This window comes from Gopherus evgoodei, chromosome 16 (assembly GCF_007399415.2).
Source record: "Gopherus evgoodei ecotype Sinaloan lineage chromosome 16, rGopEvg1_v1.p, whole genome shotgun sequence".
Classification (NCBI taxonomy): domain Eukaryota; kingdom Metazoa; phylum Chordata; order Testudines; family Testudinidae; genus Gopherus; species Gopherus evgoodei.
In genome coordinates this window covers 13,734,743-13,757,313 of record NC_044337.1, presented here as the reverse complement: position 1 = coordinate 13,757,313, position 22,571 = coordinate 13,734,743, and the positions used below count along the sequence as shown (strand labels likewise).

Here is a 22,571-nt window from a genome sequence, read left to right as displayed (position 1 = left end):
CATGATGGACAGAGCACAAAAATACTTATCTCCTACTTCGAAGGAAGAGCTGCATACACATAGGGAGAAAGCAGTACGAGAATTACCAGCTCCAGTACAGACAGGAGACACCACTGACATTCTGAACTCATTGAGGTTTACAAGTTTAGCCCGTTCCAGTCAGCAGGAGCTCCTGCTCCAAAACAAGAGGGCTATTTGTCGAAGAAGTTTGCTAACACAGTGACAATTCAGCACCTACCTAGGAACAGGGCTATTCAGCAAATTTGCCCTCACAAAGTTCAGTTGTTACAGGGATTTAAATATTAGATCGGGGGTAGGCAACCTATGCCATGCATGCCGAAGGCGGCACGCAAGCTGATTTTCAGTGGCACTCACACTGCCCAGGTCCTGGCCACCGGTCCGGGGGCTCTGCATTTTAAATTTAATTTTAAATGAAGCTTCTTAAACATTTTAAAAACCTTATTTACTTTACATACAACAATAGTTTAATTATGTATTATAGACTTATAGAAAGAGACCTTCTAAAAATGTTAAAATGTATTACAGGCACGCAAAATCTTAAATTAGAGAGATTAAATGAAGACTCGGCATACCACTTCTGAACAGTTGCCAACCCCTGTATTAGATATTCGAGCTGCCCACCTAAGTGGAAACTGGACCTTAACTGCAGTATTTTCATTAACCGATGCAGTCCAAGTGAGGTCTGTTACAGACTTTAGGCTCTCACCCAGCACCCACAACTGTTATTGTGTTGAGTGAGTGCATGAAACAGCTGTAGCAGAAGTAGGACCCCCAAGAGTAAAAGTGATGGATAGGTGCTAACAGCTCAGGATCTAATAGCTACCAAGACATGTATCCATCACCTGTCTGACTCCTTTGCTTGTGTATCCCTTTCCCTGACTCTTCACCTATTTTTTGAAGAATGTAAGCTATTTGAGGGAGGGACTGTGTCTTCTGTGTCTAGCACATTCTGGCTGCTACTGTTACATACATGACAACTGAGTTATTACAGGGCAAGCGCTGGACATACCTGAAGAATCCTCTCCTGATGGACACCCACAAAGTCCAGTGCCTCTGTCAGGAAGTTGTACCTTAGTGTCTTAAGAAGGCGCTCCATCAATGATATGGAGAGACGATAGACCCCAGGCCAGGATGGGGCATCCAGAGACTTCCGAGATGAAGCAGGTGTCTGAACAGACCAGCCACAAGAAGACACATGGTTTATTTGTTTTTCTGTTCCCTCAAATACACCCCACACTTCTCACAATGACATCAGAGTTCTCCAGGGCCACACGTGACAGTGCTCACCTCTTCTATTCCTATGACTGCTCTAGTACAGAGCCAGTAGAGGGTGAGCAGGACACAGTTTTCCCAATGAGTTTCAAATTCACATCAAGAGGAAGCAGCACTCACCTGAATTGTTCCATTAGTGCTGAGCTGGTATACACTCAAGAGGGACAAACAGATGCTCTGTGTGACACCAGCACTAGCCACAGCTGCTGCACCCTGCACAACACAGAAAAGTCACTGTCAGAGGTACCACCATTGTCTCTGAGCCAGGGCAGATGCCTCTAGCACTTCTGTTTTCTACACATCTACCCTTCTCTTTCAGACACTTCATCCCTGCAGCCCAGAAACCTGAATTCCACCACCTCGGACAGTGCTACTTTTCTTCCATTAAAATGAAAAACAATATCTCCCTCCCCCGACACGGCTGTGTGGTGAACACACTTCCTCATCTCCTGGTACCCTGTGTGTCCCCTCTGTCTTTGACTGAACGTTCCTGTAAGAAAGGAACCTTATATACTCCTCCCCCTGTACAGTGCTGAGGTCTCAATAAAGAAGTATTGCTTTAAATTATGGCTACAGGGAGAGCAGATTCCTGCATTTCAGTGCTGTCTTAGCTGTACTGGCTACATTTGGCTGGGAGGGGGGTGTTTGCAGGGAAAGCACTTGCTCTGAATTATAGGTTTACACTAGGGCAGGATTGGTTCTGTTCTTCCGGCACAGACATTCCATTATCCAGAAAAGCAAGGAAAGGAAACACTAAGCAGTTCTTTGTACAAGACCTGCAACTAACTCCTCCCCCTTGGCAGGGCTTTAATGGCGCCCATTAGGGATAGTGCACTGCTCAGCTGGACAGCTTGATGCTGCCAACACACAACGCAGTGACACGAACTGCATTTTAAATATAGAACCAACAATCCAGCAAGAAGCTCTCATTTGGGTCTCTCTCTCACCTGTTGCGTCCTGGCTAAGGTCAGCAGTAGGTGCAATGAGGCTTCTGTGAAGTGAAGATTTTGTTTAACTCTCAGGCTGATCTCTAGGGCAGTGAAGATAGTAGGCAGCATAGGGACCTTCCTAGTAACCTGCAGCCAGTAATCTCCATCTTCGTCTACTTCACAGAGTTCCTTTGCCAGATGCAGCCCTAGAACACACACCTGCAGCAACAGGGAAGGAGGGAGAAAGGGACATGAGATCCCAGAGTGTGGGATAGGGAGAAAAGACAGACATTAAAAGCCTGTCCAAAAACAAATGGGTAGATGGGATCTAAGCTGTAACTGTTCTCATATACATGAATTATGGCATCAGTAAACACTGTGTACGCTTACGGTGCCGCATAGTAGCAAAGTGCCTTAAAACAGATTTAGAAGAGAAGCAGTAACAATCCATTTCCTGCAGTAAGGTACTCAGAGGAGACCTGACACCACCAGACTCACAGCTACAATAGTCCTTCACAGTCAGGACCAACCCACAGTCTCTTTAGAGGTTATGGGTCACAAAGGAGCAAGGTGTGAAACATACACAGAGGCCACTGAAGACTTTTGCACATTTGAGCCCACAATTTCAAGGGTTCGCCCTTCCCCCCTTGAGGTGGGAGTATCCTAACTGCTTGTATGACAACCACCACGTTGCTCTTACAAAACCTTTCATGATCATTTCCAAGCAAATTTTAAGTATTAATAGTCTCAGTGCTCTGGGAAGTAGTAAACATAATACTAATTTTACAGAGAGGTTAAATAACTCACCCAAGGTTACAGAGCTTGTCAATAGCAGAGATGGTACCCAGGCATCCTGACCCCACGTCCCCAGCTTCAACAAAGAGACCACAATCCTCCTTGGTATCCCACTTACTGTAGTCTATAGGGCAGTTCAGACCTATCTGCTACTTGGCAAATGTACATTCAGCATGCAGGACGGACACAATCAGACTTCCGGACTTGCTCTCCTGGGGTTGTTATCTCAGGAGGTACATATATTGCCACTAGTAACTGACCTGCTTGATGTATAGGAGACGCAAGGAGCTGGGAGCAAGGTCTTTGATTTGCATTATAGAGAAACAAGCCAGCCACGTACATTGTCATCAGACACATGGTAGGGAATATTTTTAGACACCTCCATAGATACCAGAGAGATCAGAGCGTGTTAACGAAATACCTTGGAAGAGACACCTGCTAAGAACAGGCTCTGTGTGTTTTCAGGAACCTCATATTAAAGTTCAAACAGGCTTGCACACAAGGAGCAGATTTCTGAAGAGCACCTTCCCAGAACTTTTTGTATAGCAAGAGAAGCACATCTCAATAATCTATCCCCTATGTCTGGGCGTAATCACAGGGGCTCTGCCACCAGGAAGTGAATAAGCCTGCAAACCCTCTCTGGCAAAATAAAGCATCAAGACACTCCATTTTCTACCCAGTGATCTGATGCAGATGGGGCATTTTATGGTGCAGCGGACACAGCAGGTAACTTTGTTTACAGAAAGAGAACATGGCTGCAGAGCAGGCGAATGATTCCTTTACCCCATCTCGCTGGTCCTTGTGTTTACCCCGGCAGGCATCATCTGTTTCCATGCTGTCCTTGTCATCTGCAGAGTCTCCAGACGTGAGGCTGTGTCGTGTCCGATCAAAGAGCACAATTACTTCATCTTGGAGGGTCTCGCACACGCTCATCACCAGCTGGGAGTACTGAGGGATCTCGCTCACTGTGGCACACACACACAAAGCACACAATGGATTAACTCATTCCCCTCACACTTCTGTTTTCAGTTTAACTACTGCACTGCTGGGGCCTCCATCTCTCAGAGACAGGACTTATTCGCTTTGCATTTCATTATGCTACAAATATCTATTTATAACCTATACGAGACTGTGAGGAACTGGAGAGGGACCGAACGAAGCCAGCCGAAAGAGCCAAGGGCTTAAGAGGACTCAAAAAGGGATTAGACATTCATCTGGATAATGACAATATGTACAATCATAACAAACAGGATCTCTTGGGGGGGAAATGGCTACAAATTTCTTTTGCTTCAGTGCATAAACCAGCCATTAGCGGGGGGAGTTAATCTATAATTATCCATTACAGGATTTTTTGCACCTTTCTCTGAAGCAGCTGGTACTGGCCATTGTCAGCGACAGGATACTGGACTTGAAGGACCATGGATGTGGTCTAGTCCAGCAATTCCTATATTTCTCTCATTCAGTGAACACCTGTCTCACGTTTGAGAGCCCTTAAAATATTCAATTCCCATCATATACACACTCCAACTTTATGAACTGCACCACCCTTCCCTATCATTATAGCTGAAAATAACCCATTGGTGGGCACAAGTGTTAATAACAACTAAAATTAATCCCTCTCGTGCTCAACCTGAATTCTTCTCAAAAAGTGCACAGAGACGGGCCTTGCAGCTTTCAGACTGGGGGGATGAGGGCCATATAAAAGGATTAAGTGATAAAACTGTAAGCTGTTTGGAGCAGAGAGTGCCTTTGACTCTGTGCTGTACAGCACCAAGCAAAACAGGACGTGGATGCTGACTGGGCCTCTGGGAGCTACCGTAATACAAATAATAAATAAGATAAATTAAACAGAAAAATCCCACTAGCTACCAACTATAGTCACTGTCCTGCACTGGCAGCCAACAATGTGTGCATTCCTGACTAAAAAAATGTTTGAATGGGACACAAGTGTTTCCAGTGGTGGCAGCTCTGATCTTCATAACCTCTGCCAGGCCATCTCACCTTTCATCTCCTTCATCTGCAGAACAGTGATGAGAGCAGAGAACACCTTAGCCTTGGTCTTCTCCATCATCTGCTGATCTGCCTGCAGCACTCCCTCCAGAATCTGCGTCAAGGAGTTTATGATTTTATCCACAGAACCCAACTCGCTGACAACAAAAAAGGGAGAGCTCGTCAGATAAGACAAGATTCCCCACTTATCATCTTGGCTGTGACTGATCTGCGCAAATCATGTCTAGGGGATGGGGGGGCCACAGATACAGTTTGCTTAATTTAAGTCATCAGTAGGGTCTCTTCATGGATATTTCAGAAATGTGGGCAGAAATACAGTGAGATTGCAGGCTTGTTATAATTGAAGTGTCCTTGTCCCACTTCTCCCCAGTGAAAATAAACTCACAAAAGCAGAAAATCACTATTTAACACTGAAGTTCAGCAGCAGCATCCATCATCAGTGCCACCCTCAATGTGAATCCCATGACTGCACAGTCCCCGAAGCCCTGGCCTGGCAAGATAAAGAGTATTGTGCAACCATAAGGGATCGCTTTATTTCCCATATCACCATGACAATTCCGTCTATACAGCAACTCAAACATCTTCCAAGTTCTTACGTTCATCAGTGACGATTAGCTTATTTACGAAGAGTTATCCAAATAGCACACCCACCTCTTCCACTGTCTAAGCAGGATCAGCAGAAGGGTGCACAGCATGGACCCCAGCTGCAGGCACAACACCGACATGGGGACCAGCAGCTAAGGAGAGATGTCCCAACAGTTACAGTTGCAACATTCACAGATGAGAAAGCTGAAGCGGCTCAACACAGACATTTAGAGCACTAAGAGCTTGCTTCCCCATCCCACCCCTGCCCAGCTGCTATATTCCAAGCAGACTCGTGTACAGAGCAGGTAGTCGACAGAATATGTGGAGAAACAGCCATGTTGTAGCTAAAGAGGTTTATGGTACTATCGATTATAAAAAGATGATGCGACTCAATATGTCCTTCCACAGAGCTATGGGAGCAGAGATCCATCCGCACGACTGCTAAGAAAGGCGTGAGGAGTCCTGGATATTAACAGCACATTTGGTCAACAGAACTTAACTCTCAGCAGTGAGGTCACTGTGTTCCAAGGATCCATTGCAAGATCCCGTTTATAAATTCTACATCTCAGCTTGCAACCTACGTGGAATGAAAGCTGAGGCACACTTGTTTTTTATTGGCGTAAAGTCATGCACCACAGTTTCCTCTTGCTATCTCAAGAGGAAAGAGAGGAAATTATCCCCAGGTGAAACATCCGCCTAAAAGAAACATCTATTATAGTCATCATCAGCCGGTGCAGAAACAATGCAGCAACTTCAGATCTAGCAGCTAATCGACCTTGCCTTCAATAGCAAGCGACACTGCAGGTAGCTGGAATGAGTACACAGGGTCCAGCCAATGACCATGCCTGCCTTTCAACAGCTGGCAACACTGCAGGATCACTAGATAGCACTAATTGCAGTGTCACCCACTGGCCAAGAAAATCAAATATAATTTGGAGAATAAAGACTTATGGAGAGCAAGTAATTCTGAGATAAACCTTCTTGTTTCACTCTAATCTCACAGAATATGGGAAAATCTGAACCACAAATAGATACATGACTAGAGCTCCACAAAGGAGTTGGACAATTGTGCTCCCATTCTTGAAACAGTTTCCTTGAAGAGCTACGAATAGAAATGCAAACACTTACTAAAGCTTTGGTCCCACTTAGCACCTCCAAAAACAGTTGCTGCCGGACTGCAGTTTCAGTCAGATGCATTATATCTGCCTAGCGACGGATCAGAGACAAATTGAGAGTTCAGACTAAATATACATGATCGTGAAAGTTACATCAACAAAACACGCACCCTCGTCTTTCCAATCCAACATCAACTCCCCCCTTTTTGTATTTGTTCTTAATTTACAAGGTGGCATAGACTTTTGCATCTGCCGGATGATTCAATTATAGAAAAAGAAATTAAGAATTACTAGTTGTTAGAAAAGCAAGGGGCAAAAAGCCAACACTGAGTGACAGATAACTGAGGACAGGGTATACACTGGGCTTCTTCACCACACTGTACTATAAAAACAAAGAGGAGTCCTTGTGGCACCTTAGAGACTAACAAATTTATTTGGGCATAAGCTTTTGTGGGTTAGAACCCACTTCACTGGATGCATGGAGTGGAAAATACAGTAGAAAATAATAACCTACTGCATCTCTCTGGGTATAGACAGTGTTATTGGCTTTCTTTACACTTATTATAGAAATGATGTAACATCCCCGCACTCCCATGCCACACACATAAAGTATGCTAGTTTTGATCACTTGGCAAAACAAAACTCACTGAAGTAATTTGCTGTACGGTGCCCGTTCGGATTGTGAGTATACATACAAGATAATGGAAACAAAAGCCAGCAGCCTGATCCCTTATTGTGTCACATGTGGCCTGAATAACAGGGCATATATCTATTCAAAACATTATTAATCAGGATGGCTCTTACATGACTGGTGGAGATAATTAGCAGCATCCGCCAGGCCGAGATCAGCATCTGATACTCTGTCAAGGAAGTGCAGCTGCTACCCTCTGTCTCTGCCATATGCAATGCCAATGACTTCACATATCCTGACCAGTAAGCAAAGCGCTTTTCTGTGGAGAACTTCTTCAGGGTGTCTTTCAGGGATTGGTCTAGTGAGCCCCTGACAAAGCCAAAAAAGGGAAATCAGATACATTTTCATTTATTCTTTGATCAGAGAACATGCTCCTAAGATTCAGATTAGAAAGTTATGGGCACAGCTTGTTATGGGCACACAGAGTGAATTCAGAAGGGGACTCTACTTATTGCATCAAATGGTATGGAAGAAGGGTGACCCTCAGAGAGACCCAACTCATCTTTTTAAACGTGGTTTTTATTTATTCCTGACTTTTCAGAAGAGTAGTTACATTCAGGAAAGTGAATATGTAAGAGAGTCACATTCTTACTCAGAAAATCAGCTCCCCTGTCTGTGCATTCTGCTGATTTTAGGGATAAAAGTAAGTTACTGCTTCCTATTAGGTCTGCAGAACAGAGCAGCTCTGGGAGAAGAAGCTGGAATCCATTCTGGATCATGCTTCAGACTTGATTTTAAATCTTACTGAAAGAACGAGGAGTTCTTGTGGAACCTTAGAGATTAACGAATTTATATGAGCTTAAGCTTTCGTGGGTTAAAACCCACTTCATCGGATGCATGGAGTGGAAAATACAGTAGGAAGATATATATACACAGAGAACATGAAAAAATGAGTATTGCCATACCAACTGTAACAAAAGTAAGTAATTAAAGTGAGCTATTAGGTGAGCTATTATCAGCAGGAGAAAAAAAGCTTTTGTAGTGATAATCAGGATGGCCCATTTCCAACAGTTGACAAAAAGGCGAGAGTAACAGTAGGGGGGAAAATTAGCATGGGGAAACAGCCAGCAATGCCCCTCCCTCTGCCATGTACATTGGCCAAACCAGACAGTCTCTACACAAAATAATAAATGGACACAAATCAGATGTCAAGAATTATAACGTTCAAAAACCAGTCGGAGAACACTTCAATCTCCCTGGTCACTCAACTACAGATTTCAAAGTCACAATACTCCAACAAAAAACTTCAAAACAGACTCCAACGAGAAACTGCAGAATTGGAATTAATTTGCAAACTAGACACCATTAAATTAGGCTTGAATAAAGCCTGGGATTGGATGGGTCATTACACAAAGTAAAAACTTTCCCCATGCTAATTTTTTTTCCCTAGTGTTATTCGCACCTTCTTATCAACTGTTGGAAATGGGCCATTCTGATTATTACTACAAAAGTTTTTTTTTTCTCTCACTGATAATAGCTCACCTAAATTAATTACTCATTAGAGTTGGTATGGCAATACCCACTGTTTCATGTTCTCTGTGTGTGTATATCTTCCTACTGTATGTTCCACTCCATGTATCCGATGAAGTGGGTTTTAGCCCACAAAAGCTTATGCTCAAATAAATTTGTTAGTCTCTAAGACGCCACAAGTACTCCTCGTTCTTTTTACTCATACAGACTAACATGGCTACCACTCTGAAATTTTACTGAGAATTTTATTTCTGGTGGGACAGCGAGATAGAACACACATCTGGACTTCTAAACCTCAGGATATGTTTTGCAAGTTTGGGAACTAGAAAATCATCCATTCATTTGTAAGTTGAGGAAGTTTGATTTAGAAGTCAGACACACAAACTCGAACCCCCTCAGTGTTATTATACAGAGTTGATACTCACTTCAAACAAAAACTAAGCTTATCAAAGGAAATATGTTTAACAGGGGCTATTCTATGTAGTATTACCTCAAAATCATAAAATACCATATCTGGCAATGCTAGACCAACAGAAGAATGTACCTACCCTACCCTCAAAAAAAGACAACCAACATTACAAGAAGCTAAAGTAGTAAACTGATGTCATGCCATAATTATGGGTATTAAAATGGTGAAACTTTTTTCTAAAACACATCATTACCCTCCTCTATCCAAAGAATCCTACTGAAGCAAAGTAAAATTTTCTGGCATAAACGTCATGGGCACCAACTTAATACTATGCACTGCTACAAAGTTGGAGAAAAAGCTAGATTGTCCTAATTTTAGTTATAGCATCCAGTGTGTAATGGGAACATTTCACTGTGGCTTGCATAGTTTCATAATGAGCTTAGAAATATTTAAAGTTTCATTATTCCAGGACAAATATTTCTCTTTTGAGATCCATAAATCCAGAATGTCACATTTACAGATCACAGAAACTCTTCTCATAACATCTATTTCTCTAACAGATGACTGAATGAAACTCAAATCAAATGAGGCAGGCTTGTGCTCCTCTCTTCTAAGCCCCAGCAGCCACAGGTAAACTACTGACTGTCCCTCCAGCACTTCCATAGAACTGTTAGCTCCAACTTGCCTCTCTCTCAAACATGGATAATCTCTTACTATGTTCTCCACATACAGCGCAGGACATTGCCCTCACTTTCAGATGCTCCTAGCATCACTGAAAATTCTAGAGCAGGACAGATTGTCAATGACTCACTTGACCACATAGTAGATCTCCAGGCAGATGATTTTCATGATTAAGGCACAAGTGTCCAAGACGCTGAGCTACAAAGAGGGAATAAAAGCAGAGCATGAGCAGGTTATCTGTTGCTCCAGGTCAGATTGAAAGTACTGTGTCCCAAGCTCTGTCCTACAAAGAGAGTTGAGGACCATAGTCTAAGAAGTCCAGAACACCCACACTGTCAATCAAGCCCCCTTGTGCTATTCAAGTGGCCCCAGTTTTCCTGTTACCCTTGGATTCCTGAGCATTATGCCAACAGGGCCTAGGGACTAGCACAAAGGCAACCCTCTGGGCCTCCCTGGGGCCGACAGGGATGGAAGCAAGACTTTGTGCCTGCTCATCACCTAGTGGCAGAGTGAATGGTACTGCACTTTCCTGTGAAAACTGTCCCACCCACGAGAGCCACAGCCATCTTCTCTAGATAGGGGAGAGTAAGGATCAAATGGACTTATGTAAGAGCAGCTGCCTCTGCTCATCTACTCTGCCAACAAGGGAAGAGCACCATATTCAAATCTGTATGACAGTTGGATGGAGGGGAATTAAGAATTTCACAGGGAAGACAGAGGTTTTCAAAGCAGAAGAATGGCAAAATCCTCAGGACCCCAAGTCAGTGTGAGGTAGGCCCAGTGAGGAGGAGAGATTGTTCAGATGTCTGGGAACAGGAGCAAAATATCCTGTACACGTATGTACACACACACACAATATTGCACATCTAGTGTACTAGTTCTTTACAAACATTAAGGAGATAAACCTCATCATCCCTGTTAGGTAGATGTTATCTCTGTTTTTACAGATGGTGAAATAGAGATAGTGAGAGTTCAGGAGACTAATCCAAAGTTACGCAGATAATCCGTGCAAGTGTTGGAAATAAAACCCACTCTCAGAACTCCTCCTTGTGCTTTACCCAACCATACTTCCTCTTCGATGGCAACAAGCAAAAGGAAGGAAGTTGCACGCACCACTCACTTCTCAGAAAAACACAGCTATTTTCAGTCCTTATTAACAACTCACCTCTGATGTTTCTGAGGGGGGAGAAAGGGTCCCAAAGAGGGGGTTGGTTAAGTTTTCCCAAAACTTTGGCCTAAAAACACACAAAAATACTGTAATGTACCATACTTCTCCTATTGCTCTCAACCTTTCCAGGCTACTGCACCCCTTTTAGGGCTCTGATTTGTCTTGCATACACCCAAGTTACATCTCACTTAGAAATTACTTGCTTACAAAATCAGAGATAAAAATACAAAAAAGTGTCACAACAAGCAATTTTTCAGTAATAGTGTATTTCCTCATTTTTACCATATAATTATAAAATAAATCAATTGGAATATAAATATTATACTTCCATTTCAGTGTATAGTATATAGAGCAAAATAAACAAATCATTGTCTGTAGGAAATTTTAGTTTGCAGTGACTGTGCTAGTACTTTTTATGTAGCCTGTTGTAAAACTAGGCAAATATTTAGATGAGTTGATGTATCCCCTGGAAAACCTCTGCATACCCCCCAGGGGTACACGTACCCCTGCTTGAGAGCCACGGACCTACAAAGTACACCTGACAGGAACAGCCTGATCCTGCCAGCCTTTCATGGCAAACTCCGTGGTCTGAGATATTTCACACACCATACACGTAGTAACACTACTCAACTGGGAGTGCAGAGCACACTGAAAGAGAAGGGTTACTTCAACAGAATTGTGCATATGTGCTTCACAACAGAAAGTTTAATTTTTCCCTAACATAAACGTCCCTAATTACTGAAATTTTCCCCAATGTTCTGCATGCAAATCAGGTTACCTGGAGACTGGAGGAAGAGGTCTAACCAGCTATTAGCTGAGAAGCCTCTGAGTCTGACCACCAAGTATCTAAGTTACAATTATAAGGCATCCTCCAACCGGTTAGAACTGGTGGGATATGTTTATTTCTATTCACTGAAATAGAGTTTAAAACAGCCCATTCTGAATCAGCCTGTGAACGGTACTAGGCCCAATGCTATCCAACATTTTCATCAATGATGTGGAAATACATATGAAATCACTGCTGATAAAATTTGCCAATGACACTAAGTTTGGTAGTATGGTAAATGTTGAGGACAAGGCAGTCATACAGAGTGATCTGGAGAGCCCGGTAAACTGAGCCCATTCAAACAAAATATATTTTGAAAACAGCCAAAGTTATACATCTAGAAACAAGGAATACAGGCCACATCTAAAGACAGCATAGAAAAGAAAATGACTCACTTGGTCCTCAGGACCAGCATGGCACTATCCCGACGGTCCTGCCACAGGGCATGAAGGAAAGCAATAGCAGCCCGGTGCAAGAGGGGAGGGCACCAGTATCTTTCCTGCTGTTTGGAGTCTATCAGTTCCAAGACCACTTGGAGGCAACTCCATTCCCCTAAGCTGAATTCCTAAAGCAAGAGGGAGAAAATGAGAGACATCTACATCCAACCACTTCCTGATTCAGTATGCTATTTAATTCCACCTACAAAATACACAGGGAAGTAAAGCTTGAGCACATGGTATAGGTGTGTATTTCATATACACATACATTTAATATAGAACACCTATGAGGAATATCTAAAAAGACAGTGAAGAGTGGAATAAATTATTTTTATAAGTCAGATTACTTCAAGGGGCAGGAAAAAAGTTTTACTTCCCTGCGTATTTTGTAGGCGCAATTCAATAGCATACTGGAACAAGACGTGCTTGCATAGTGGTTGGAGAACAGAGGAAGATTTCTCTTTGGTCGAAGGGAACCTTTTTGCAAATTGATCAGAAGGTCATAAGGTTCTCGTCCCAGAATCAGGCTACACAGCATTAAAACCAATGTTCAGTATCTTGTCAGGCGCCTCGGGGTGTATGACAAAGACACTCATACTGAGGACAAAGTAAAGCCTTAGAGATCTTTACTAAAATAAGGAACAAAGCCAGGAAAGCTCCAAGCCATATGCAAAGATAGGAATATCCTGTTACTCTAGTAAATCCTTATGTAGACACTTGCTGTTTTACCTTTGACCCATCACTCCCATCTTTCACTTCCAGGTTCAGGAAGAGCTCAATGAGCCCAGGCTGTGTCTCTACAGCAACCGTGAGGAACTCCAGGATCATGACTTTAATGCGCATGTCCTCAATCTTACTCTGCAGGCGGGTCAAAAAGGCATCACGAATGGCAGCAGCATCACTCCCAAGGCAGGCGTAAACAGACATTGGAGCTACCTGCAAAAGGGAAGAAACATGCTAAAAAAATGGAGATAATTGCTATGATGCTTCCTCTCGATATATAAATGGGGCTTGTGATATTTGTTTTAAACTGAAAATACCAGAAAACTCTCACCCTTGAGCGCAGGGACATGGGAGAGGGAAAAATCAAGAAATAATTTTGATTTTAATGGAACATGTAGAAAATTGCCAAATTGTTCTGAGTTTTGCTTGCCTCTTTAGAAATTATGCTCCATTCCTCATCTATTTCACAAGGAAAGGGGCAAAACTGAAGATGACAGACAGCCAGCTAGACAGATTTGGGCTGAGATGTTAAAATAAATCCCCCCGAAATTGCAACATTTAAATGCCTAAATAAAACCTAGAGGAGCTTTCAGATTTTAACAATCAAGAAGTGTTAGTCTAATAGGTAAAGAATAAGTCTTAATACAGGGTCCCTGGATAAATCTTAATATAGGTTCCTTTTTGATAGGGTTGGAAATCTCACAGCAAGAACACTCACAGGTTGTATCTTGGAGGGTCACTGGAGACAGTTTAAGTGGTGGAATCAACAAAAAGGGAAAGCATGGGAAAGCACTTGTGAGAAACTAGTTTTACCGTAGCAAGTCGTTTGAGCAGCTGGATGGCAAGGCGTGGCAGTGCTGGGTCATGTTTGTGGTAGATATATTTGGCTAAGACAGCAATCAGATTGTTCCCATGAGCACCTGGTGAGAACACAATTAAATCACAGGTGAGAAGCTGGAATAATCTCCTATGAGGGCTCTTCAAGAAAGACTATTCAGCAACTATTTAGTAGGCAATCATGCTACTCTATACTAGAGTGGAAAGGGAGTGAGAGGGAATGAATTCAGCTTTCCATGAGGACAACGCATGGGTCTGGCCGTAGGTACTACTGGCAGCTGCTTTACCATACCATTCAGCACTGTCTCATGTTAGAAAGCAGTAAACAACACAAGAGAAAATAACCGTAGATGGCTATCTGAAAGCAGTCCTGATGAGCCAACAATGAGAATATAGTTCAAAGCTTCCACACTGCTTCCAGAGCTGTAAAGAACCAGAAGCATCAGTGCCACCAAGAGCCTAGTATGTGAAGAGCAAGACAAAAACAGTTCTGCTACCCTCCCAAAAGTGGGCCCAGTGTCACATACCCAGCATCCCTGCAAAAGAGGGTTCCGTAACTGTTATAATGCAGGGGGAAAACTTGTCAACTTAGTAAATTCCCTATAATGTGGACTAAATGTCCATTGGCAAATCCCTTGGAGAAGGAGAATGCCCTCTGGTGCCCTCCCATCACTACCATGCTGGATGAGAACTGCACTGTTCAGAGAAGTCAGACCTCAATCCAGTGTTAGCAAGTTACACATTATCTGTGTGTGAGGGACAGACACTACTGCCTGGACTGGCCAACAAAGAGGTACATACCATGCTGAGTAAGTGCCTGTTCTAGTGGGGATACCACGCTAGAAGGGGATTTCAACCGGATGACGTTATTGGTGACAGAGAATGCCAGTTTTACTGTCTGGATCAGTAGCTGGCCCTGGCCCAGTGACTCATCGCTGTGTTGCCAAACAGAAACCAAAATGAATGCATTAAAATCAACTCAAATGATGCTCATTAGCTGTACAGTATTCAAATAGCAAATTCAGTATTCCGTGGTCCTATCAAGCAAGAGCAAAGGTCGTAAGAAAACTCTATTCACTCTCACTTATCATGCAAGTATAGCAATATAGTGCAAAATACTACTGCATAACTAATCTTGAGTTTATAACAGTAGCACAAGGTCCTGAGAGGGTTTCTATTCTAAACCCTTATCTTTGGGGTGCGTAACTGTTCTGTCATTTTCCTTCTTCCCTAGGTTGAAGTTAAATTGGCTCATAAGTTTCTAAGTTCAAGGAGTGCAAAAAGCAGTTTTCAGACAGATCCAATAACCCAAAAAAAGGTAATTTTTTTTTAAAACTCTTGTATCGTCCATTATTGCTAAGGAGTAGAAGAAGGGAGATTAAAACCAACAAAAATTAAGCTAAAAACTTAATTACCAGACCAAAAAAAGTTGTTGAAATACAGTTAAGTTTTAGACATAATTCATTTAAATATTAGAAAGCAAGGACATCTGAAGTTAAGTTTCCTCCAGCTATGGTAACTCTTTCCCCATATCTTGCTCACCCTCCCATGAGAGTTTCACCTGCTTCTGCATGGAACATAAACTCATCCTTTAGCGTACATATATTGTTTAATGAGCACCATATGGGAAATACTTCCTTTTGGCAATGTACCATGGGTCATAGATCTCTTTGCAGAAGGTGTAAGTATTCAGAGGCATCTCTCTTTTCAGTGTGTTGGGTGGTCTACAATCTGATAGTAGATCAGAAGGTGGTGTGTATGTGGAAAAAGACATAAGATACTGTAATCTATTCTTTAATGGGGAGAGGTCTCACTCCCATGTGTTAGCTATTTAGGGTTTCATAGGCTAGTACACAGTTGCAGTGGGAGTGAGTGATCTGTACTGGAGGAAAGAGTTCAAGCTAGCTACAGAGTTCAAGCTAGTGCAGAGAATTTAACTTTGAATTTTCTTACTTTTGAATGCATAATTATTTTCTCCTATGATGGCTTTTTAAAAGCAGAAACCTCCACTGGCTGTTAGCACATCTTATCCTGGTTAGTGCAGAATGAGAAATCTCTTGCAAATGTTGCACTCATGAAATTTCTAAACTCTGCTGTCTATATCAGTGGATGTTAGAGGATCCACATGGCCTTCAGTTTCACAGTGGATGTTCAAATAGGCAAGGGGCTGTTTTACCATTAGTCTCACTTATAAGGAGTCCAAGCCAGTCAGACAAAGAAAAAACTGGTTCTGAATCGTATTAACCTTTTTAACCCTTATTAAAGTTTAGGGACAAATTTTTAGAAATTAATGCCACAACCTCCCAACAGATCTCACTTCCCCTTAACAAGTCCAGGCTCCCCCCTCCCTTTTGTTCTGGAACAAAGCAGAGGTGGAAGGGGTGAGCTTTAAGGCCTCCTAGCCCCTTCTCAATCACAACATATCTTTAGGGGCAGGCAGGCAGGCGTGTTAAGATGGGAATGGTCATGGCAAGGAAATAGGAAGATGAGGCGAGGCAAATTGCTATACCTGGGGCAGAGGGTCACTCAGTGTCTCAGAGTGAAACTGGAAGTAGGTCACACAGTTTTGGGTGGTGGCTAGATGGGGCCTCAGTATGAAGACCAATATTTCCCCTTAACTGGACAGCTGCTTTAGGAGTTGCTTAGTTTGGGACAAAGAGGGGACAAAAGTCCCCTGCTGTAAGCAGGACCCAACTCCTCAGCTGTCTGTGGTGATTACTTGAGATCTCCCTCAGGCAACAGGCAGAGCTTACAACCTCTTCAAATTCCTAACTAGTTCCTCTTATGAAACTCTGCAGATACATACCATGTTACCTACAACTGCCACAAAGCTGGTCAAGAAATGCTCTTATACTTAAAGCCTTAAAATCTGACCCTTCATAATTACAAGCTTTTCCACTTCAGCTTGTTAGTAACAGTCCTGTGTGTCAATTCTAACTGAGAATTAGCATGTAAAACAAATGTGAAGTTTTCAGACCAAGCCATTTTTCAGTTATGAAAAGACAAAAAAAAGCTGTAACAATTTAGAGTCCCCTTCTTTATTTCTTCAGACTCCCATAACTAAGAAACTAACCTCAAAATTTCACAAAAAGATTCTACTGTGCACAGAGACTATAGAGAAGAAATTTCAGGCAGAAAGGAAAATTTACAGTAAGTTACATAGAGAAGAGCCAAGTTCAAGATCAGACTTAAAATGTCAGCTGAACGATAGAGTTATTACTGTGTTTAGATAATTCCATGAAAACAAGGAGGCAATTGAATTGAAACTGATGCTTTATCCTTATCCCATCCCGCCATGCCAATGTCATGTATGTTTCCAAATTATGGGTGATCTTATGTATTACAAAGGCTATAACACAGAGGGACAAGAGGATGAGATAAAGCTCGTCTTCACCATAAGTCAGACACAGCATGTTATCTGAACATAAAGGGTTTTTTGGAAGGGTTGGGTGGTTCTGGCCTGCATAATATTACACTTACTTCCACAAATCTGCAATGCGTGCAATTCCCTTGAAATTCTCCAGTGAGTGAGTATTACTGTTAGACCAAACAAGTAAAATAAATCTAAATTTTCTAAGATCATGCTACTTTATTTTTATAGAAGCAAGACACAGGAAGCATGGAAAGGGCAAACAGAGGCAAGGCCCGGACAATTCAAGGACTAATGTATAAAAGCAAGAGTATCAAAAAGATTAAAATGTCCTTGGCATAGACGGGTAAAAAAGGCCCTGGAGCACACATAGTGTCATGACTGCTGATGCATGCTACCTTTGATACAGATGTAAGGTAACTGTCCAAACAGCTGTGCGTAAGCTCAAAAGCTTGTTTCTCTAACGAACAGAAGTTTGTTCAATAAAAGGTTACTTCACCCACCTTGTCCCCCTAATATCCTGGGACCAACATAGCTACAACAACGCTGCATATAAATAAGTGATGGTCATTTTAAGAAGAAGAAAGGGAGAACACTATTGTTAAGGAACTATTTTTGACTAAACCAAACTTGGCTAGGGAACAACAGCCAAGCTGTATAAACAGGGTGATGAGACAGCATCCATCAGCTACTGTAAAATAACCAAATACAGATAGCAGTGTCATGTGTCTCTATGACCCATCAAAGAGTTGAGAACCCCTGACCTCTGTATACCACTGGTGGTCTGGGAAGCAGTTGCTAGTGATCTGTGGAGAGACAGCAAGCCACACAGTACTGGCTCTCTTCCTTGCCTCCTGAATGTGCAGGGGAGAGGAGGACTACGTGGTAAAGCAGTATGTGCAGAGGTGCAGGTGGAGGGAGGGCAGAACAGATAGGAGGGTAGATGAAATGAAGAGCCAAAGTAAGTAGCTTGATTAACTTTCTTCACAAAGGGCAACCCACATTAAAGGCAGCTAAAATGCTTAGATAATTTCCTAATGTTACTTTTCCACAGAAGCAACTGCTACATTCATGAGAGATTTTATGCTATCATGAATGGGAGAGGATGGGGTCCACATGGTCACAACTGGAAGAGCGGGTGTACTCCATGCGCATGCACACACACATACTTAAGGCCCAGACTAAGAAGCCTGAAAGCTTCTACTACAGATTATTTGTACTGCAGCCATGTGGCATCAGTCTGTGAAAAATCTCTAATTCAATATTTCTATTTGTATTCTAGGTTCCCTCTTTCCCCAACAGATTTATTAAAGTATCTGAAGAGTTAACGCTCCTGAGCCAGAAAGGCTGGGTAGGTCCACTGAGCACACTATTAATGGCCAAAGAGAGTTTTTCAAAGCACAGAAGGATCTTTAGTTACACACTAATAAATAAAGGGATTTAAATCCCCATTGTTGAAGTGTCCAAAAGTAACTGTCCTGATAACTGGCTGGAGAGGAGGTTTAAGCTGTGAAGCAGCCCCCAGTACTGCCTTCTGGAATCCACCTTTAAGAAACTGATCAATCAAGAAACCACAAGAACTTTCTAACACTGCAACTCAAGCTTTGTAATGGTTTACTCATGCTAGAGGATTGTACTGGACTCAAGGCATGATTTGGAGGCATGAAAATTGGAACTTTTGCTATAATTTTCCTGCCTTTTACTTCATTTGGTACTTTTATATGCTGAATCTAGTGAGCTCTTTATAATAGCATTACTACAAGCAAATGCGAAGCAATCAAGCATACTCACATCTCATTTCCATAGTGCAATATTCAGTTCGGCTAAGCAAAATCAGAAATGAAAAGCAACTGAAGGAATTAGGGAATGTATATGAAGAGAATAAGCACAGAGACAGAAAGCTGTGAATAAGCAGCAGGTTCTTGGTAATTTTTTCAGAATTTTGATCAGAGACAGTTGCCCTGACTGGCAACTACATTGACTCCCAGCAACATGTAACCCAGTTAAACCACATTTCAAGTATGATTTGTTGCTGCTTTTTCCATGATGCAAGAGTGGAACACATGACTCACCTACAGGACTGTGAGGCCATTACCATATCAATGGTGTCCACACCAATGCCCATGATGTTAATGACAGCCTGTCCTGCTTCTGTGTTGGCCAGGCTGAAGATGCACAAGGATTGCAGGCTTGGAGCATTGCTGCAAGACAAGGACACAGACATTGGAAAGCAATCAATCAAAGGAAAGGTCCTCTGCCTGATCTGATACACTCAACATGTATCAGTGCCAGCATCAACCCAGACACTACAGGGATGAGCACATTAGAAATATGCAAGATAGAAAGATCCTACTGATTCCACCATGAAAGTTAACACAAAGTAACTTCTTTCAATTTCTATACCACCCGCTCACTTCATCTCCCCCATTCCCCAATATGTCAGGTGCAAACCCCCAGAGTGGGCACATCAACCACAGAGAAGTGGATGGCAGTCTGGAATGTGCACATCTGCAGCAGTATAAAATTAAGCCTGTCCAATAGCTTCCTTCCCCTCATCAGCAGCTTTGCATAACCATCTGGGTTTACCCTCTCTCCCATCCCTTTCTCCATTTCCCTGGGCTAACGTAAGCCAGGTGGACCAAGGCTACAAAGCAGCACACTATACTGTTGCCAAGTTAGTATTTCACATTCCAAGTTGCGAACAAAAGGACAGTGACTGAGGTCTTCTCCACTGTAAATGAGGCTGTTGCATATAGAGTGATGTATGAAATTCACTTCCCCCTTACCTGCTGTGAGGATCCATTTCCGGGCAGAGATTCAGAATAGCATGGATGAGCTGCAGGATTAGGCACCCTGAAAAGCAGGAAGAATGAATTCAGTCTTCAGAGAGAGAAGTTGTTGAGTTCAGAAGCAATAGGTACCGTTACATTATAAAGTATAAATCCAAGTGCTCACTGAGCCATTTATAATGAAAGGGGAAAAAAACAACAGAAAGACACATTCTCTCTAGACAGAGTTCAACTTTGCTCCCCTTGAAGAGCTATCCTTACCAATTCGTTCTCTCACTCCATGGGAGTTATAGCGCCATTTGTGGTAGTTTGGTAACATTTCCTTCAGCACAAACACAATGCAGGGCATCAGCCCTTGGCTCTGGGTGCTGCCAAGTTGTCCCTAGAAAAAGCAGCAACATTACAGTTTTGATCCTAGTTCAAAGATGTGACATCTTTGGTTGGAAGACATTTAATCCTCACACTCCAAAGACAGAAATAGGGGCCGGAACAGTTCTGCCAACAGTGCTGCATAATGCACCATGGGGACAGAGGTTTATGAGCAATTTCTATTCTCTTGCAGTCAAAGCAAGTGAAGATCAGATGTGTTATGGAGGTAAATACACTTGGATCTCTAGAAGAGGAAAAGCAGCAGACAAAGAGCTTTCCTTTCCTGCTTACCCAGAGCAATGTTAATGGGACTTTGGAGAGACTGAGCACTCCCGCCACCCTGATCAGGGAGCGAGTCCAATTTGCAACTTGAAGATGATTGTTGGAAAGACCGAATCATGGGAAAAGCAGGAGCCCCAGCACAAAACGTGGGTATGTTAAATGGATACCAGAGGTGGCCCCACCCAAGGGAACCTCATACATTCAGTACACACCTTTATCTCATCTTCATCCTCACCAGCTAGTAGTAACCTATTGCTGCCTGAAAATGTACAAGCACTGCAGAAACACTTACACGGACAAGAGTTGTGACCAAGTGTAGGAAGGAGATGGTGACACCATACTCGCCCTGAGGCTGTTCCACGCTCATCAACAGATTTCCATAGCCCCCAGCATTCATTCCCTCAGCACTGTGGAAGGAGCAAGAGAATGCATTGTATGCACCATAGGAACCAAACAGATGGAGAAGTGTGCGCACATGTGCAGTGAGGAGGAGGATCACATTAACTAATACACATGGGAGAATGATCCTGAGTAGAGAAAAGGTGACTCACCAAGCTCAGGACAAATCACCCTTGCACTTAAGAAGTATTTTACTTCTCCCTAAGGGCAGTATCTTGTATTTTATAAGTCTGATTAATCCTGCTTCTGCTGCAAAGCTAAGCATGTTCATGATCAGAGGGTAAGTCTAAATGTAGTATTTTCTCCTCCTTTAGAATAAGGATTTTGCCAGTCTATTATATAAGAAGTGCCTGGATTTTAGAAAGTCTAGAATCCACACTAGTGAAACACTTACACCTCATATGGCATATTATCAAGGGAAGCAAAGGCACAAGAGAAAACTGAATTACCTAATCATGTGACTCATACTGGAAACTGGATTGGCAACAAATGGCAAGAACCCTGTGTGGTGAAGATCAGTCCAGACCTAGAAGAGGAGAGAACAGTATAAATATATCCCCTTATATATATACACACACACACACATTATTCCATTTCAGGAAAATCAGAAGGCAACCTCTCACCTTAGCTGGCATGCGGGCAGCCAATACAGTCAAACAATTGACACAAGAAGCAATAACATCCACTGGGGGAGAGATCACACTTGTTAACCTAGGAAAAACCCAGAGTATTATATATAAAATCTTCAGAACGTACGCCAGGTCTATACAGTTTTTATACTGGTATAGAGAGGTTGTGATTTCTCTGCTGAAATAGTTAACTCTGTACAACCCATAGTGTGGACACAGTTATATAGGTGCCTTACACTGGTAAAGCGTATTCCCCTTCCTTCAGGGATAGCTATACTAGGTGTATTTATACAGATATAATTGCATTCACATTAGGGAGAGCTATACTATTATATCATTATACACCTCTACCCCGCTAGAACACGACCCGACAGAACACGAATTCGGATATAACACGGTAAAGCAGCGGGGAGCCCCGGGGCCTTTAAATCACTGCTCAAGCCCCGCAGTCAGAGCTCCGGCGCTGATTTAAAGGGATCGGGGCTCCCCACAGTGGCTGGAGCACCAGGCCCTTTAAATCACCACCAGGGAAGCCGGTCCAGTCTGTCACAGCGTGCCGGCATGCCATATCGGACCAAACCCGATATAACGCAGTCTCACCTATGAAGCAGTGAGATTTTTTGGCTCCCGAGGACTGCATTATATCGGGGTAGAGGTGTAGTTAAAACAATACAATGGTTGTGTGTAGGCAAGGTGGTCTAGTGGTCTACGCACAGGACATGAAGGCAGGAACTCCAGGATTCTAATCCCAGCTCTGCAACAGA

The 22,571-nt window shown here is 42.7% G+C and overlaps 1 protein-coding gene across 3 annotated transcripts in view; it reads right to left on the bottom strand.

Annotated features, from left to right (window-relative positions):
• The window catches only part of NUP188 (nucleoporin 188), a 51,092-nt gene that overhangs the window by 9,341 nt on the left and 19,180 nt on the right, over nucleotides 1–22,571 (bottom strand). For 2 of the 3 annotated variants that reach the window (XM_030535926.1, XM_030535927.1), the window contains 21 exons: nucleotides 21,802–21,889; nucleotides 21,628–21,704; nucleotides 21,072–21,186; nucleotides 20,390–20,510; nucleotides 20,126–20,192; nucleotides 19,412–19,540; nucleotides 17,450–17,506; nucleotides 14,771–14,904; nucleotides 13,946–14,052; nucleotides 13,139–13,345; nucleotides 12,368–12,537; nucleotides 11,144–11,213; nucleotides 10,109–10,176; nucleotides 7,532–7,727; nucleotides 6,741–6,818; nucleotides 5,679–5,764; nucleotides 5,019–5,164; nucleotides 3,801–3,982; nucleotides 2,241–2,441; nucleotides 1,414–1,506; nucleotides 1,031–1,189 (listed from right to left, as the gene is read on the bottom strand). In XM_030535926.1, coding sequence (XP_030391786.1) covers nucleotides 1,031–1,189; nucleotides 1,414–1,506; nucleotides 2,241–2,441; nucleotides 3,801–3,982; nucleotides 5,019–5,164; nucleotides 5,679–5,764; nucleotides 6,741–6,818; nucleotides 7,532–7,727; nucleotides 10,109–10,176; nucleotides 11,144–11,213; nucleotides 12,368–12,537; nucleotides 13,139–13,345; nucleotides 13,946–14,052; nucleotides 14,771–14,904; nucleotides 17,450–17,506; nucleotides 19,412–19,540; nucleotides 20,126–20,192; nucleotides 20,390–20,510; nucleotides 21,072–21,186; nucleotides 21,628–21,704; nucleotides 21,802–21,889 — 2,551 coding nt within the window. The remainder of the gene's footprint in view (nucleotides 1–1,030; nucleotides 1,190–1,413; nucleotides 1,507–2,240; nucleotides 2,442–3,800; nucleotides 3,983–5,018; nucleotides 5,165–5,678; nucleotides 5,765–6,740; nucleotides 6,819–7,531; nucleotides 7,728–10,108; nucleotides 10,177–11,143; nucleotides 11,214–12,367; nucleotides 12,538–13,138; nucleotides 13,346–13,945; nucleotides 14,053–14,770; nucleotides 14,905–17,449; nucleotides 17,507–19,411; nucleotides 19,541–20,125; nucleotides 20,193–20,389; nucleotides 20,511–21,071; nucleotides 21,187–21,627; nucleotides 21,705–21,801; nucleotides 21,890–22,571) is intronic. The other variant, XM_030535928.1, reaches the window with a different exon arrangement.